Source organism: Delphinus delphis, chromosome 6 (assembly GCF_949987515.2).
Source record: "Delphinus delphis chromosome 6, mDelDel1.2, whole genome shotgun sequence".
Taxonomy (NCBI): domain Eukaryota; kingdom Metazoa; phylum Chordata; class Mammalia; order Artiodactyla; family Delphinidae; genus Delphinus; species Delphinus delphis.
The window spans coordinates 49,056,428-49,073,867 of NC_082688.1; the positions used below are offsets into that span (position 1 = coordinate 49,056,428).

At 38.5% G+C, this 17,440-nt stretch overlaps 1 protein-coding gene across 1 annotated transcript in view; it reads right to left on the reverse strand.

Moving 5' to 3' along the window:
- MAMDC2 (MAM domain containing 2) overlaps positions 1 to 17,440 on the reverse strand; it is a 186,047-nt gene that overhangs the window by 33,133 nt on the left and 135,474 nt on the right. Inside the window, exons 12-13 of the mRNA XM_060013422.1 lie at positions 3,127 to 3,220; positions 1,291 to 1,443 (exon numbers count right to left, since the gene is read on the reverse strand). Of these exons, the coding sequence (XP_059869405.1) occupies positions 1,291 to 1,443; positions 3,127 to 3,220 (247 nt within the window). The remainder of the gene's footprint in view (positions 1 to 1,290; positions 1,444 to 3,126; positions 3,221 to 17,440) is intronic.

Sequence of the window (17,440 nt, forward strand, 5' to 3'; positions counted from 1 at the left end):
TTGAATGAGAAACTGAAGTTTTAATTTGAATTGGACTTTTTAACATACCTGAATGTGTGGCGGCTCCTATACCTCAACCAGACTGAGAAGCTATGGGATCTGCCAAGGGGTGGGGAAGGGAGAATTCTCTAGGGTATGTTTGAAGAGAGTGTTGGAAAGAAAAAACAAAGCTGTTCCTGATTGCACCCTACCAAATTAAGCCAATTCAACAAATAGGTTATGCTATAGGTTGCTCTGTGGTGTTATTCCCTAGACTTATCTTGAGGTAGACCATAAGAAACAGCACTATGCAACTCTCTGTAAGGACCCTTCAGGAAATATCTCTATAATCTTAGTATCAGGGATAGTTCTTTTTTTCTGGGCCAAATGATGTGCTGTTATCCAAGTGGTATACCAAGTAAAATTGAGAGGATCAGTGAGAAAGGTCTATTCTTTGTTTTTTTTTTTTTTTTTTTTTTTTTTTTGCGGTACGCGGGCCTCTCACTGTTGTGGCCTCTCCCGTTGTGGAACACAGGCTCCGGACGCGCAGGCTCAGCGGCCATGGCTCATGGGCCCAGCCGCTCCGCGGCATGTGGGATGTTCCCAGACCGGGGCACGAACCCGTGTCCCCTGCATCGGCAGGCGGACTCTCAACCACTGCGCCACCAGGGAAGCCCCAAGGTCTATTCTTTAGGGAGTATTTTTATCACTGACATTGTTTACAATTGCTGACACATGGTGATAATAAGAAGTAGATCAACTTTTAGCCTAGTTTATTGTAGTTTATACATTTTCTACAGAAAATGCAACTCCTTATTGCCTCCACCCATTGATGGACTGCTTCATCTGTTTCTATCCTAAGAACACTGTAAGTCATGTTTTACAGATGAGTTTTCCATCTTTTTCAGTTTCTAGAAAGTGAGGACTCAAACTGATATATCTCCTCCCCTGTCTGCCAGCATATTTCTATACTAGGTCTGAGTCCTGGGCTTAAGTTTACATCATCATATACTTTTTTTTCATTTTTGTCCATCTCTCTTTTATTTTTAAACCTACCTCTAATTAAATTGTCTTTGCGTGCATATTTTTGTAAGCTCTTTAAATCCTTTTTCCAGCAAGATATATAAGCAATGTAATAAACAGAAAGAATGATTTTAAATGCACATACTGAATTACCTACCCCACATGTGTAGCATCCCACGCGCAGTTCATTCTAGACACATCATTTTTCCCATTTCAAAATGCAGTAAATGACCCCTAGAATGCTATTTCTGGTTTCCTTAGGAAACAGCACCATGTGGCATAACTCACCTACCCCAGTAGTGTGATCTCCCTTTGGTCCTGTGTAGGAGGTAGGAGTTTCTCCCCTCCTCCTGTGCCAGCTGCTCCGGTTCCTTCTCTCCTGAGTAAATGCACATTCATCTTGTTCGAAAGTACACTCTCCAGGTGGAGTTGGAAGCTTCTCTGCAAGGAACAGCAGGTGATGCAATTGCTGAGGCTCTTTCAATGAATATGTATTCCAAGGCTCACTGGAAGCACGTGCTGCACGTATGGGTGTCGCCTGGCCACATGCCCCACATGAAGAGGCAGCCCCCCTCACCAGAAGCCCACCTAAGCCACGCTGGTGCTTCCAGCTAGAGGCTGGACTCCACCCTAGGTTCTGCCAGAGAGGCAGAGAACAATCAGAAATCTAGATCCAAAAGTATGGGAATACTTTGAGAAAGAAACTTTCTCTGACTTGTGAATTTATTTGTGTGAATGAGCTTATAAAGCTCTGAAAACTGGAGGTATGTTGCCTCTATGGAAACATAAAAATAATAAAACGGCATGCAGGAGCATTCTTCAGAAATCCAGAATGAGTGAAGGGAATCCTCAGAGCAACTCTATAGCTGCTTTGGAGGAGGGGGAGAATGTGAAAGAATTAAATGTGATTTTGGAGACATAGCTTAATATGTGAGGAGCAGGTTACTGAATTTTTCTGTGCCTCAGCATTCTTATTTGTAATGTGGGAATATTAGTGGTATCCACCTCAGGGGGTTGTGAGGATTAAATAAGATGATGTATGTAAAATATTTAGAACATGAAGTTCTCAATAAATATTAGCTAAATATAAATTAGAACTTGGTGTTTTGCTGCCTGGAGGTTTATTTTCCATTTCCAAAAACAAATGTTTATGTCTTTGGGTGCTATCTTCAATAACTGTAATAATGATTATTATTAGAGTGGTGTCACCTCCCAACTTCCTGGGGACTTCTTTGGTTGTACCTCCCTACCTCTAGATTCTCTAATAAATAGCTTATCTTTTCCATCTCTTGCATGATAATTATTTTACTTCATTTTATTTTATATACACTACAAGCTAATGAAGGCTCATTCCCTTTTCTACGTCTTGAGTGTAGAGATTTTTATCTTGTTTTATGTTGTTCTTGCAATGCCACACAAATCGACTACAAACAAATTATCTTTTAATTAAATAAACACGGAGATTATTCTCTGGTGCCAAATTGATGCCACAATTTGCCTGTTTGTTAAAGAAATGGATACCCTGAGACTTAGGATGCAGTGGTAATTAGTAGATAGAAACCAATGATTTGGGTTGAGGTATGCACAATTTTCTCATTAGACATAAGGTCCAACACACAGCCACAATATTTGTCACTATCATCAATGCTTGCTCCATTGCTCCACTGTCATTTAATTCACTTGGAAAATATTTATTTATTATCATTTAGATATGATATGTTTACCTAGTCTATGTATAATAATTTCACCAATATTTCTTGAAAACCTGCATGCGTATGAGGCAACAACAATAATAATAACAAAAGGAATTATAATAGAAGGTATTTGTTTTTAAAGCACTGTTTTGTGCCAGGTCCTACACTAGGGAATTTAAGTGTATTATCCCCACTTTTCAGGTAGGTATTACCACCTCTCTTATAGATGAAGATACAGGGGTCAAGTCATATGTACAAAGTCACACATTGCATTCAAGGCATCATTTCTAAATGAGAGAGGCACTTCTGACAAGAAAGGCAAAGGACAGACTAGCACAGATTAAATGTACGTGGTATGTTCTTAGAGAAACAGGACATGCCATGAAATGGCCAGGGAGACAAAAGAAAGCTGAAATGACCGCCGTCTTACCTGGAGACGAGCAGCTTCCCAATTCTATTGTGATGTCATCCAGGGCTACAAGTCCACAGTCCCAAAAACTTTTGCACAGGCTCATGAAAACCACCTGCAATTCAGAAAAGTAAAACTGTGAGTTCTGTCAACCAAAAATTGGAAACACTTACGACCTGGGATGTACTTGACACAACAGATGTGCAGAAGCAAACTACAGGCACCTCTTCATTGTCTGTGAACCACAGATCACAGTGGCATGAGTAATGGTTAACCATTTATATATGACCCTGGGACTACTTCTCTCATTTTTTTCAGTAGAATCAAGCTCACAATGATATGTTGTGTACACTAATGCTGAACTTAGTTTACATTCTTTAAAACACTGGGAGAGGAAAGCAAGAAGTTAACTAGGTGGCAGAGGAAAACCAGTCAACTTTTAAATATTTTCCCCAGATAATCCACAAAGCGCGTACAGGGTGGATGGCAGTCCAAGCTTTTTTACAAACATTTCCAGTGTAAACACACTATTGATTCTTTGGAATTGACTTTCTGGCAATGTGCTTCATTCATAGAGTGAACAAAGTCCCAGTGATTTGCTATCTGGAGACCCAAGTTCCATTTCCAAAGTAAAGATCTATGTCCTTGAGTGTTATCACTAATAAAAGCCCTAAATGCAGTTATTTTATCAGGCCAAACATTTTTACTGTTGTATGTGAAGGAAAAATAAATCTCTACTATAAATTATTAAATTTATTGTGCCAAAGACAGAGAGAAAAGTCTTGGATTTCTTTCCATTAAGCCAATTTAAAAGTCTCCTTTTCATGTATAGGATGAGCAAAGAGCGCTTTTCAAAACATTTATACTAGATTTTCACTGTACTTTGCAGTTTACAAAGCTGCTTCACAGGTATAACCTAATGCTTAATGAGCACAAGGTCATTCAGTCCATGGTCAATCCCTCAAATACAAATCTTAATTCAAAAAAGACAAAGAGATATTACAGAAAGTACAACCCAAATTATGAATAATGAGAACATTTGATTCTTTTTAGGTTCTAATATACAGTATGCTATGTCTTCAATTTATCTGTGTTATCAATAGGATCTAACTGCTCTTTGATGATCAGAGCCACCAGAATATAGAATTTATTTAAAAAGAAACTGAAAAATCTCATGACAGTTTATCACTATGCAAAATATAAAATGTCTTAGGCCAATATCTTCAGAATAACTCCTAATCGTAAGATGTGTGAAAGTTTACTTGGACTGTATTCATATTACTTTAAATTATAAAAAGGATAGTTTGGAGATGTGATAATATATAACTATATGTATTTACAAGGAACAAAATAAAAGGGGCGTTTTGGGTTTTTTAATTTAACTTCCATTAATTTTCTTATCTTTATAAATTCTAGACATGATCTGACTATGTAAAATATTTTCCTTGTAGGATTTATGCGTGGGAACTTGTTCCCCGTTTGCAAAGCAGAGGTCTATGGCATCAGCCCTGAGTACAGTTACATTTTATCAGCAATTCTTCCTGTTCTATGGGAAGGAGTAGTAATCTGTCTCGTAATTTACTGAATTAATAGTGCTGCCCCTAGAAAAGATTTGGCTTTCTTTTCCTTTCGCTTCTTTAAAGTCTGTTTTTGACATGAATGGTGAAAAAGTACTTTTTCAAAATGATTCTGTGGTAGTGAAATGATTCACCATGTAAAGTATTACCTAAATAAGACTCAAACATTTGGCAGGTAAACATATCTTAAAGAGGAGAAATGTAAACATGCTTTCACATGTTTACTACAGCATTATTTTATAATGACCATAAAACCAAGCAAGCAAGGAAGCAAACAAATGAAAGAACCCAAGATTTCAAAAACAGAGGAAATATACAAATCATGGTGCTACAATCTAAGAAATAGGCAATCATTCACTCTGACAGCTTGTGAATATTATTTAGTAGTAGAGAAATATATTCCTTTCATAATGTTAAGTGAAAAAAAGCTGGTTATAATAGATAAAATAAAGCAAAATAAAATAAGGCAAATTATATCGAACTCATCTAAAAATACATAGAAAAAAACCTTGAAAATTTACCAAATGTATAACAGTTTTGTTAGGTTCATGAAATTACGGGTATTGAATAGAATTTCATTTTCTAAACATTCTTTAATTTTGCTATATTTATAATTGAGAGAAAAGAAGAAGGAATCAAAATATCTATAATGAAGATGTGGAATAATGAGTTACTGTTTTTCAGATTGGCACTGTTTATTATAGTAGCCACGAGGACATGTGGCTATTTAAATGAAAACTAAATAAAATTTAAAATTCATTTCCTTAGGTGCACTAATCACATTTCAAGTGCGTAACAGCCACATAGAGCCAGTGATCAAGTGAGCTGGTTATGGAAGATATGTAACATTTCCTCATTGCAGAATGTTCCACTGGATAGAGCTTCCTGGCTCCTTTTGGACATTCCAAACAAATCTGTGAACTGCCACAGTGGGTTAAGTGAAATGCTAAAGATGTTCTGGACAACAGCAGGCCATTAGGTTATTCCTATCTTAGAACTCTTTCTACACTTAGAATACCGGCCAGACCACATGTTGTTCTGATAAAAGAGCCACAAAGTCAGTCAGCTATGTACTAGATTGAAACTATGGCCTCAAACCTCAGATCTGTTTGGCAGTTGTCTATCAGCATGCCAACACACAAAAGAAACGTGACAAGATCAGCTTGTTTGGTCTAACACATTGGATTTCCACCCTGCTATAAATAATGCTGATAACGTCGTCTCCTATTCTTGTGCCGCCATCTTGCATTTTGAGGGCCTCTTGAGGTGGAGAGGTTATTTTAGGGTAGTTGGTGACTGGGTAAGCTGAGGATTGGGCCTGGCTGACACAGGCGAAGAGAAAGCCAAACATTTTGGTCTGTTCTTAAGAACTCTCTCCCTGGGTCCCATTAAGAATGTGACAAGAAGGAAATTGTCCATAGTCTAAATTCTTAAGGGGATTAACCTCTTGTTTATTTATAGATTTTTTTTTAAAAAAACAGTGTTTATTTCATTTTTGGCAGTATTTCAAAGTAAACAGAATATCTCTAAAGACTGGGAAAAAAATCTTAGGCAACTTGAATAGATACTAATATCTATTTAAGAGGGGAGAAGAGGGACAAAGTAAATTGCTGTCCCTTAGACAGTGTTCTTGATTTTATGCAAATCTCTTAAAAGTTAGGGCAAATTAGATTTGTGTAAATGAATTTGTTTCAGTGCACTAAAGGTTCCAGTCCTTAGGGACCAGTGATACTTAAAATTTTTTTTGATAGAGAATATTAATTGTTGAGAAAACTTAGCTAGACTAACTTTGGAAATACAAATAGGCAGTGAATGGAGAGAGTGATAAATACATATTTGCAAACAAATAATTTTAAATATAGTCAAGTAAGGATCAAAAACATGATTTAACTTACTTCTTATCATATTAAAATTAGACATTGCACATGCTCATTTATCTACAGCAGGGTGTTCTGATCTCAGCCCTATTGACATTTGGGGCCAGATAATTGTTTGTTGTAGGGGACTGCCCTGTGCATTGCAGGATGTTAAGCATTCCTGGTCTCTACTCACTAGATATCAATATCACCCCCAAGTTATAACAATCAAAAATGTCTCCAGACACTGCCAAATGTCCCTTTGGGGAGGGGGGCCAGGGCAAAATCTTTTCTGGCTGAGAACCACCAGTCAAAGGTGGTAGAAAACTGCTATGTGGATTATCAAACCCCACTTGCTAAATTTCTATTACGTGTAGTCCCTATGTGAGGAACTTTCAGATCTGTTACCTCCTTTTTGGATTCTCTGTCAATTTCAACCTGTTAATTCTTCCCAGGCAGAGCAGGACAGTTGTTTACATGTTAAAAGCAGGCTAGATTGAATTAGTTTTCTTCGCCTCTGCACATCACCAGGTGGTAGTTCTAAGGAGCAATGAAATACCCTCAAGCTCTGGAAAGAAAAGGCAAAGGAGCAAAAAAGCAAGGGAGATGGACTGACACTCCAGCTGAATAATCATCCTGGAGATGATCAGGGGTTCACTCGTCCAATTTCCTTCTTCAGAAAACTGCAAATTGTCAAAGGGCAATGGAGTATCTTCTTTGTTTTCACTTGCCTCCCTTTCAAAAAAGAATGATCTACTCCCTCAAAATAACATAATGACAGGGAGCAAATCCTAAGGGTAACTGAGAAAACTTTCCTCATAGTATACAAATTTTAATTCTCTCCTAAAGTTTTTCCCTCCCAGGGGGTGGGGACAGTGGGGTGGAGAGAGAGTCTGTACAGAAACGCAGCCACAAGGCTGGGTTACTCAGAGGGGCTAGACTGCCCCTAAACCTGTAAAAGTCCAGAAAAGTTCTTGATTAAAGCATGCAGGAAAGAAAAAACATTAGGGTTACTAATTATAACTTTATGAAGTGTCATAGTTTAAGTGGTACCCAACACAATGAATAGGGCTTTGCTGAGGGAGGGAAGTAATGAAAGCTTTTGCAGGGAACCACAAACCTTTGTTGTGTAGTTAAAAAAGCATCGTTGGTATTAAAGAGCTCAACACTGGCTGAACTGACTGGTTTTTCACTGACTTTTAAAGTAGTTTCATGGCCTTCCAGAGAGACATCGCTGGCCAGGTTGTTGGGTTAATCCACCACCTACTTTACCAATTGAAGAGCCCCAGTTGGGCCTATAATTAGTATGTGAATGATAGTTTCCAGAAATGGCCTCCTATCTTCACATAGAAACATTTCAATCTTATGCCAACAACACCATAAATTACCCATGTTCGAAAACAAACCTAGTTACGTTCTTGTTATAAGCAGTGGACCTCAACAATTTACCAGAGAGTTTGATTCTGGGTTAAATTTAACTTCTATTCTGACGAGGTTTGAAATCTTCTGGAATCATCTGCACAGATAAATTTGGATATGGCGACTGCAGAGCTGGTGGAATAATTACTCACAAAATTACTATAATCCAGTCAGTGGAATTCCAGAGCCCTTCATTAAGATGCTTTTGACACAATTGCAGGATATACTATACTATGTAATGCAACTGCATTCATTTAACTGTTTGACAATAAGTTGTTAAGAGAATTAAAAAAGAAAACATAAAGCAAAACAAAAATTCTGACATTAGACACTTGGCTAAAAGGGTGGAATTTTCACAAATCCCTAAAGACAGGCTGAGTGGAGCTTTATCTAGAAAAATGAGTATAAGACTTTAGTATTTTTAGAATTCCAGCCATGTTTGGGGAAATAGTTGCTAAACCGTAACAGCATGCCTCCTGCAGATACTATATTTGGTCTTCAGATCCCACAAAAGGCAGAATGACCATGTGTTTTTAAATAAGTCTTTAGCTGACCAACACTTTTTTCTTAAAAGATCCATCTGTTTTGTTTCTTCTTTTCTTAAAGACCCATCTGATTTAATTCAGCTCTTGGCTTTCACAAGCAACAAAGAGTGAACAGCTTCCAGCTTTACCCAGCATGAGTCCGTCTGCTTGTAAGAGCCTTCCATTTTAGGGTAGAGGGCACCCTGTGGTAGATTTGCAGATCAGCAGCAAAGTTTTTCATTGTTATTTGTGTGGTAAATACCCAGATCTCTCAACTCACTGATTTCAGAAATCTGCATTATTTTCAAATCATTTGGTCACTGAAAAGGAAAAGGAGTTTCCAGAAGAGACCTCAGAATCAGATATTTTTTTAGAATGAGGAAAAGGCCCAGAGACCCTATGATATGAGCTCAAGGTCATATAACAGCTAGCTGTAGACCCGGCCATGAAACATGACACTCCGAATATCTGATAGAACATATTTCATTATACCAATCTGCTCATTTTCTCCTTTTTGCTTTAGGTATTTTAGAATATGATTCTGAAAGGCTTGAAACTCCCCAATTAATAGCAGAGGACAAGTATGTCTTTGACCTGTATTTATATTACAACTAGCTTCCTGTCATTTTGCCTTATGTATGTTTATAAAGAGTTCTCCATCACCTGGCACCAGAAGCTGAATCTTACATAGATCGTGACTGAATTTCAGGGCTGGTGAGTGTTGAAACCTCTCCTCGCAGGCAGTAACCCCGCCTCTCCACAGCAGGTGTTCCCTAACTTCACTGATGTCCTTCTCTCTCTTAGCCGATGACCTTATGTCTGCTCCACACGGAAAATTTAGCCCATAGGAAAGAATCCCCTCAACTCCCCACATCCACACCTTCAATCTTATCTTCATTTGCACCCATTTTCACTTCCTTTCCTTTGTTTTGGGAGTGAGGTCTGTCTGACTCCAAAATTCATGCTCTCTTTTTTGTGGGACATAGATCCTGCACAATCCTGTACAATTAGTATTGAGGGTCTAAATGGAAAATAAACATGAAAAGCCTCTGAAAAAATGAACATTAGAACTAAAGGTGAGATGGTATCATTTTTAGAGTTTTAGGATCTAATCTCACACCCTAATAACGAGAACATTATTATATAAAATTTTCCTATAAGCCTTTCATCGTCACTAAAGGAAATAGGTGTGAATGCCTTCCTGGACATACAATGTGGTTCATCTCCGGCCCACCTCCCTTAGGGAGGACCCCTGGTCAAACACTTCCCTGAGCAATGTAATGTAATCATCAATTTAATTGTCATGCCCAAGGATGAACATCATAATACGGTCCTATTGTGACACGTGGATGGAGATATAAAACGTCAGTCCTACCAGGAGACTTGGAGAACACAATCAATTGCAAAAAAGGCGGAATCTACGTCTTTGTCTTGACTCTCAAGGGCTCACCCCTGCTCTGGATGAATTTCTCTGGGTCAGGAGAAGACAGTGACTTTAGCTAATAGCCAAACAGGAATAATGACTTCACTCTGCTCATGTATGAGACATAGAGACAGTGTGGGTCTTATTTTCATTAACTCCCAGGGCAAAGTGGAGATCCTGACTTGAGGCAGAGCTGTGGCTAAAAGCTTGTATAATGCTAAGCCCTTTTTAGTTGTGTTACAACTTATTTAATCAACCCCTACTGATGGATAATTGGGCAGTTTCCAATTTTGCAATATTACAAATACTGCTGTGATGAATATTGGTAGATAAACCTTTGTGCATAACCATGATTATTTCCTGATGATAAAATCCTAGAATTAGAATTATTATGTCAAAGGATATGCATGTTTGGGATCTTTCTTTTTGATACAGGTAATTGAATTGTCATCTAGTAATATTATATCAATTTACCTTCACGCTAGAGCTTATGAGAATCCTATTTCCTTGAATACTCACCTCTCCAGGGCAATGATTTATATATAATATACTTACATATGTAATTATATATATATATAAATATTTAATAAATGAAATTTAAGTATATAAATAACTCCTATATTATATATACATCTATATATTTTTGGCCTAAAGTGAAAGATTTTTTAATTGATAAACTGAACAATATAGGCAGTATGAATGCAGCTATTAATACAAATATCATACTCCAGAGTATTATGTTTTAAAAATATCTTGATCCATTTGATAGACAAATGTGCTATTTTATTACTTTTTAAATTTCTTTGATTATAAATGAAGTTGGACATGTTTGTGCATTTATTTTCTAGTCATATTTCTTTTTTTCTGATTAGCCTATATATATTCATTGCCCACCTTCCTACTTCTTAGTTCATGTTTTGCTTATTGATATATTAAATTTAAAGCTTAAATGTATTAGGAGTTTGTCATATACGTTGCAAACTGTTTTTTCTGGCTTGACATTTGCCTTTCAGATATGTTTATTAGGCAATCTTTATTTGGAGAAAGACACTAAGGGAGAACTAAATGTCTTGGTTCAGAGACTGAGATGAAATAGGCAGGCCACAAATAGTAATGCGTCTTTGAGCATTGCCTACGTTCACATGTAAGCCAATGTTGAAGAGAAAATAGGAGCTCATGACCCTTCAGGGTGTGGTGGGAGATGCATAGGGAGGTAGCTTGTTGACCACCTGGAGAGAGACTTCTACTAGATGTAGGTACTGCAAAGACAGAGCACAGAATGCCCAGAGAAAGCCACACAAGGGAGGGAGAAAAAGGTGGGGATATCTATGCAAAAGGAAATAAGGTATTCTTCTGTGGGAGAAAGTAGCGAGTCTTTACTAATATGTGAATTGCCGATTTCCAAGTAAGTGAATTGAGCTTATACCTAGAGTGTCCAGCAAATACTTACCTGGTCTATGAGCTCAGGAAACCAGAGGATCACCAGAGAATCTCAAAGTGCAAATTAGTCAGTGTTGCCTCATCCAAAAAACCCGGGAAAAGATTCCCTATAAAGGCAGCCATCGTGAGACTGTGAAATACAAGATTAGGAATCTGGAAGTGTGGAGGGAGGTAGTGTTTTTAGGTTTACAAACAATCTTTGGAATACATTTTTGCTTAATTAAGCTTACTAATAAGACTATGGGGAAAGAATGTCCCAGATATCTCCATGGTGCTGAGAGAACAAACGTGGTAATCCAGCCATATTCTATGAAATTAATTCCTTGGGAAAGTCATGAAAGAATGCACTGACATAAACACCACACTCATGTAAGCTGTGTGTTAGCAACTACCAGTTGTGCTAATCAGTCTTTCCAGTCATTTCCCTATAAATTGACATGAAACACAGAAACCCAACAACAAATATCTGAAAGGAAATGAAAGAGAAGGAAAATCAGAGTATCTCAACTCTGCCTTATGCATATTTAAAGTAATTTAGAATTCCTGGACTGACAGCTGACACTGAGTTTTGCTTGGAAAAACTCAACAGTAGGCTCCTTTTCCATACTTAGCTCCTCTATCCAATTTCACATTAAGACATATTCCATTTGACAGTATAATTTTCCTGGCTCTGTGTATGGAACCACCCTAATCTGTTCTATAATGTGTTGATTATTGTGTCAGAAATTAATGATCTTGCAGTTTCTGCTTTGCACTCAGCTGCCCTGCTTTACTTATGCTGGAACATTAATATCCTGGAGCAGCCATTTCCCAATGTTCTCAGACATCATGAAATGTGATAGGAAATTCACCTTTTCTCATGTATCTTATCTACACATTGGTTTTCTGATTCCTTAGTCCCTTTATAGCAGAGTGTCTTGTTATTAAATAGCCACCTATTTATAAAATCTCTCCAGAAACTTACTAGACCTGTTCTTCTATCCAAGCAAACTGCTAAGTGTTGTCTTTAAAAATTTTAGAACCCTAGATATTTTACAACTAGTTTCATTTTCATTATTAAAGGGCAAAGTGAAAAGCAGAAATCCAAATCACAGACAAATTTCATTCACTTTTTGCTAAAATGAGAAGATAATTGCGAGAGGAAATAAAGTAATAGAGAAAGCTATCCACAAGGACTGTGCTGCACAATATTAAAAGACAGTTCCTGACATTAAGATGTCTAAAAATATAATAAGAATTAGAAGAGACTGAGTGGACATCTTAAAACATGTTTTTATTTCATGGAGAGGTGACATGACATTCTGATTTGTGTCATTTCATGCCAGAGTCAAGACTTCAAGCCAAGTCTTCCTAGCCCTGACCTAGGATCTTTTATCATACAATCTCATCCCAACAAAACACAAATTAATGACTTATACAAGATTCAGAGAGGAAGGGGCTCTTGAGATGGACTTTGAGAGAAGGGTAGGATTTTCTCAGGTATGATGATTCCTGCAGCAAGATCAATGGGAAATATTTGCTGTTGATAAACCCTTGAGGGAGCAGTGGGGGAGGAAGGCAAGGATTTGAAGAAGGAGAAACTGCACTGGTTCCTAGACAGTAATTGAAGACATGTGTTCCAGGGAGTTTGAAGACTAAAGGAATGGAATAGGGTGGCAACTTAAATGGGTAAAAAGGTGAAAGGAAGGTTTGGTGTTCATTTGTATGACCAACATATGTTGGCAGCATGCAAAGGACTAATGGAAATTGAAAATTTATGAGAGAGGGAACAATTTATGAAATAAGGTCCCAGAGGAGGCAGGACGACGAAATCAAACGTATAGATGACCGGTTGGTTTTGACTGAGAAACCAACTGTCAGATTCAAAGAGAGGCAAGTGAGGATTCAGAGAGGAACAGAATTGAAGGGGCTTGTGTTCAATGTCTTCATTCTTTTGGCAGTTGAACCCATGAGGTCACATCCTAAGAATGAGGCAGGTAGGATCGAGTTGGAAACTTGCGAGTGAAAATGGATCTGAATATCTGGGGTGGGGAACGAGCGTGGAAGTCAGTGAGAGATGATCTGAATAAAAGGCTTTCCCAGCAGCATGGATCCCAGCAGCCTGGAGGGGACAGTGGCGATTAATCTCATTTTCTCCAGCTGTGCTGAGAAGCTTAGGGAAAAGAAGATGAAAATACCTGCTGAGGGTTCCCAGGGGTTAAGAGGACCAAGGTAGGAGAAGCCAGAAGGACCTGTGGGTGGGGAGACTATGATGTGGAAGTGGGTGCTCCGTGGACCACAGCACAGAATGGAGGCTGGAGAAGCTGTGTTGGGGGACAGGAAAGGGATCACGAAAATCAAGAGAGCTGGGAAAACCTCATATCAGTCTTTGGGAATAGGGAAATGGTGCGATGTAAGTTGTTCCAAAGAAAAGAGTTACAGCTTTTGGTTTTAATAAATATCATCATAAAAAGCCCCAAACCAGACTTGGCATATATGTGTTTATGTGCATCCTTGTATCCACTCCAGCAGGATGTTCCTGCTTTTAAGTGTTTACATTCAAATTCCTTGCAGGACCAATTGCACAGGTGCTACGTTATAAGAGATTATGGTTTATATGATTGAAAGGCAGAAACAGTTCACCTTTCTTCTTCCTTTGATGTATTTACATTGTTCTTCCTTGCCATCAACACATATTCGTTGAGAGTTCGGTTCTCTTTCCAACTATTTATTGAGTACCCACTCTGTTCCAGAAATTGTGTTCACATAAGAAATAAAAAATAAATAAGATATGGATCTCTGTTCTCCAGAAGCTTACAGTCTGATGTAAGCTAATGTAGGTAGGCAGGTAAATGGACAATTTCCATACAATACATAATGCTATGATAGTAGTATGATGCACAACACAAGGGTTCTATGTCAAGTACTCTGAGGAAACTGCCACCTTACACAAGGTTGAACAGGATTCCTTAATGTAGAACTTACCAGAGTTTCTAACATGTTACTGTGCAGGGTGAATCTTCATGTGTGTATGTGGAAGTAGAGATCTAGCATACAAAACTTCCCCAACTCATTTGACCACAGAACCCCTTTTCAATGGAATAACTGAAGGGATTTGTACTCCACGGGACATACTCTGAGAAGTGCTGACATAAGGTTCTTGCCTGGTCAAAAAAAATGTATTTATATTTTTTTCAGACTGGCCAGATGGGGGTTTTCTCCATCTCCATAAATGACTTTTGAAGTTTGTTCTTTAATCTTACAACAGAATAAGGATGCAGACTTAGAAGGGTTTACCATGCAGACTTTAATGACTGCTGAGCTGATCATTAAGCCAGACCCAGATGAAAGAGAATGCCTGGTCATGCTCTCATTTATGGGACATTTAACATTTTTTCCAAAAGAAAGATTTGATGAACATGATATTGAGTTCCTCCCAGTGCCTCTAATTAACAGACCACTTAATGGTCTTTTGTTACAGGGAAAACTTGCTTCAAGTCAAAAGATATTGCGGGACCTGATATAGGTGCTATAGTGACCAAGCGTAATGTCAGCCCAAGGATTTGAACATAAGAGATATGGGAACATATGTATATGTATAACTGATTCACTTTGTTATAAAGCAGAAACTAACACACCATTGTAAAGCAATTATGCTCCAATAAAGATGTTAAAAAAAAATTCAGGGACCAAAAGCATGTTTACACTAGGCTCAAACATTTTTTTCATACATTAAAAGAACATCAAGCCATCCAAAAAAAAAAAAAAAAAGGCTAATGTTTGCGCTTCATCATTACAGACTTTCTGACAGTGACTCTTTAGTCTCTCCTGACATTTAGCTTTCAAGAAAAGCACTTTGGAGTGAATTGTTCCCTCTCCGCATTACCATCTCTAGTGTGTGAAAGTCTCAAGGTAACTCTTGATTACCTGCTCTCTATTTAGTAACATGCTGAGGAAAAACAGATCAAGAAAACCATTTCATGATTCATGCCCTTACAAAATGTTTCTAAAACGTTAACAAATATATTGTCAGCAGTTCACGATTGTGTAAGTGCAGTAGTCTAGTACTATTAAAATAAAGATTTAACTCCGACCTGATTTTAATTTAAAGAATACTTCACAGCAAAAGTTCAGGGACAGAATTACCCAGGTACTGAAGAGATGTCACCTATGAAACCTTATAAGGATCAGGACCTAGGAAAAAAATTCTTTAGTCTCTTTGTCATTCTCTCTCCAGCTACATTAATGTCAGCTATGTGCCAGGTACTATGCTAAGGGTTTTACATGATGCACCGTAATCCTATGAGGCACGTACTACTAATACACTCATTTTGCATATGAAGAAAAGCAAGGCTCAGCAATATTCACATAACTAGCCCCAATTATAAAGGCGTAAGCGCCAGAGAGCCCACAGCCAAGTCTCTTGAGCATTATGCTGTACTTCCCTCTACCCCACAGATCTCCTTTGTCTGTGCTGAACCACCTTGAATTTTGACCCCCTCCTAGGAGCCAAAGTGATTTCTAAAATAGAACAACAGAGAGTTAATAATGAAGCCCCAGAGATTTTTTGAAGTCTTGAGTTAGGGCTGGCTTCCCCTTCTTATCTGATCCTACACTTTCCACATTAGCCAGGAGAGGGCTGGGGTGGGGGCATTAAGGTATGGTATAAAAAGCATGGATTCTGGATTGAATAAGACTTGGATTTACCTCTCTGCTCTGCCTCTTAATAGCTGTGTGCTGTTGAACGTCCTTAATGTTCTGCACAAGCTTTCTTTGTCTGTTAAATAGGGCTACACAGCTTTCCTTCCTAGCGTGCTGCGGCATCAAATGAAGTAATGCATGTTGAGTGCTTAGCACGGTGTCTGGCGCGTGGAAAGTGTTCAATAAAAGTTCCTGTTGCTGTTGGCAGCTGTGACATTACACAGCCATCCATACGGCTATTTTGTTAGAATGGTCTCTGGGAAATTCTTACCATTGCTATCATTCCTTAAGTAGAAATATATATTATAGTTTCCATCAAACATTAGACTGTATAGGGGAGAGAGCAGGGACTTGTTCATCGAATCAGCCCATTGTCCTTAAAATGGTCTGGGTAAGAACTAATATGGAAATAAAGGTAAAGAAACATCCAGAGTGGGAGGTACCCGGGAAGGCACAGGTGAGCTAGTGTGCAGGGATTAGGATTGAGGCAGGAGGAGAAACAAAGGGAAAGAGGCCGACAGTTTTGACCTTACAGTTCTGTCCAGGCTGCCCGTCACTCCACTCAGCTCTGATCTCACATGACAACTCACTGAGAGGTGAAAATAATGTTCATGAAAGCAGGCTATACTAAGAAGCAATGTGAAGGGAAGAGATTATTGTTATTATTTTGTGCAGCACAGATACTCAAACATATCTACCAAACATCTCCACCGGTGAAACTCACACCGGGATTAGGGTTAGGCCAGGTGTAGTCAAGATTCAAATACAAGGCTCCCAGCCAGGGAACAGGTGTGAAAAGGCAGCCATTTACTCTCGTTGAGTTGGGCCTTGACCACTCACACCTGACCGGCTTTAGGAATGGCGTGGCGAGGACGCAAAGCAGAGACAGGGAAGGGTCTTCCCCACAACAGTGACGCACATTCAGTGAGCTCTGAGTTTAGGCATTCATTGCTAGTAGAACATGACCTTGGGTTAGTCTAACTGTATTCTAGAATGCCAAGAGCACTAAAAGGAGATACTTTACCTCCCTTACGGGAATGCTGTGAGAATTAAATAAAATAACAGACGGTGCCTATGCCCCAAGACATATTGGGAGCCTCACTTTTTCCAGCTGCACAAGAACAGGCTTTCCCCAAGACTGGATGGAGACCTTGAGCACCCAAAGATACCTGCGGCAAAGGGCAGGCTTCAGACAGTCTACAGACCGTGGTTCAAACCCCAGCTCTGCCACTTACCATCCTCAGAAAGTCCACTCTTTCATTCTTTTACTTATTCCTTTTCATTGTTATATTTTTATGGGAAAAGAGAAATGGACAGTGAACAAGTAGACAAACAAATCAGAAAATTTCATATTGAGGTAAATGCTATGTGCAAAATAAAATAGGAAATATCATGGGGAATAACTTGGGGATGGGA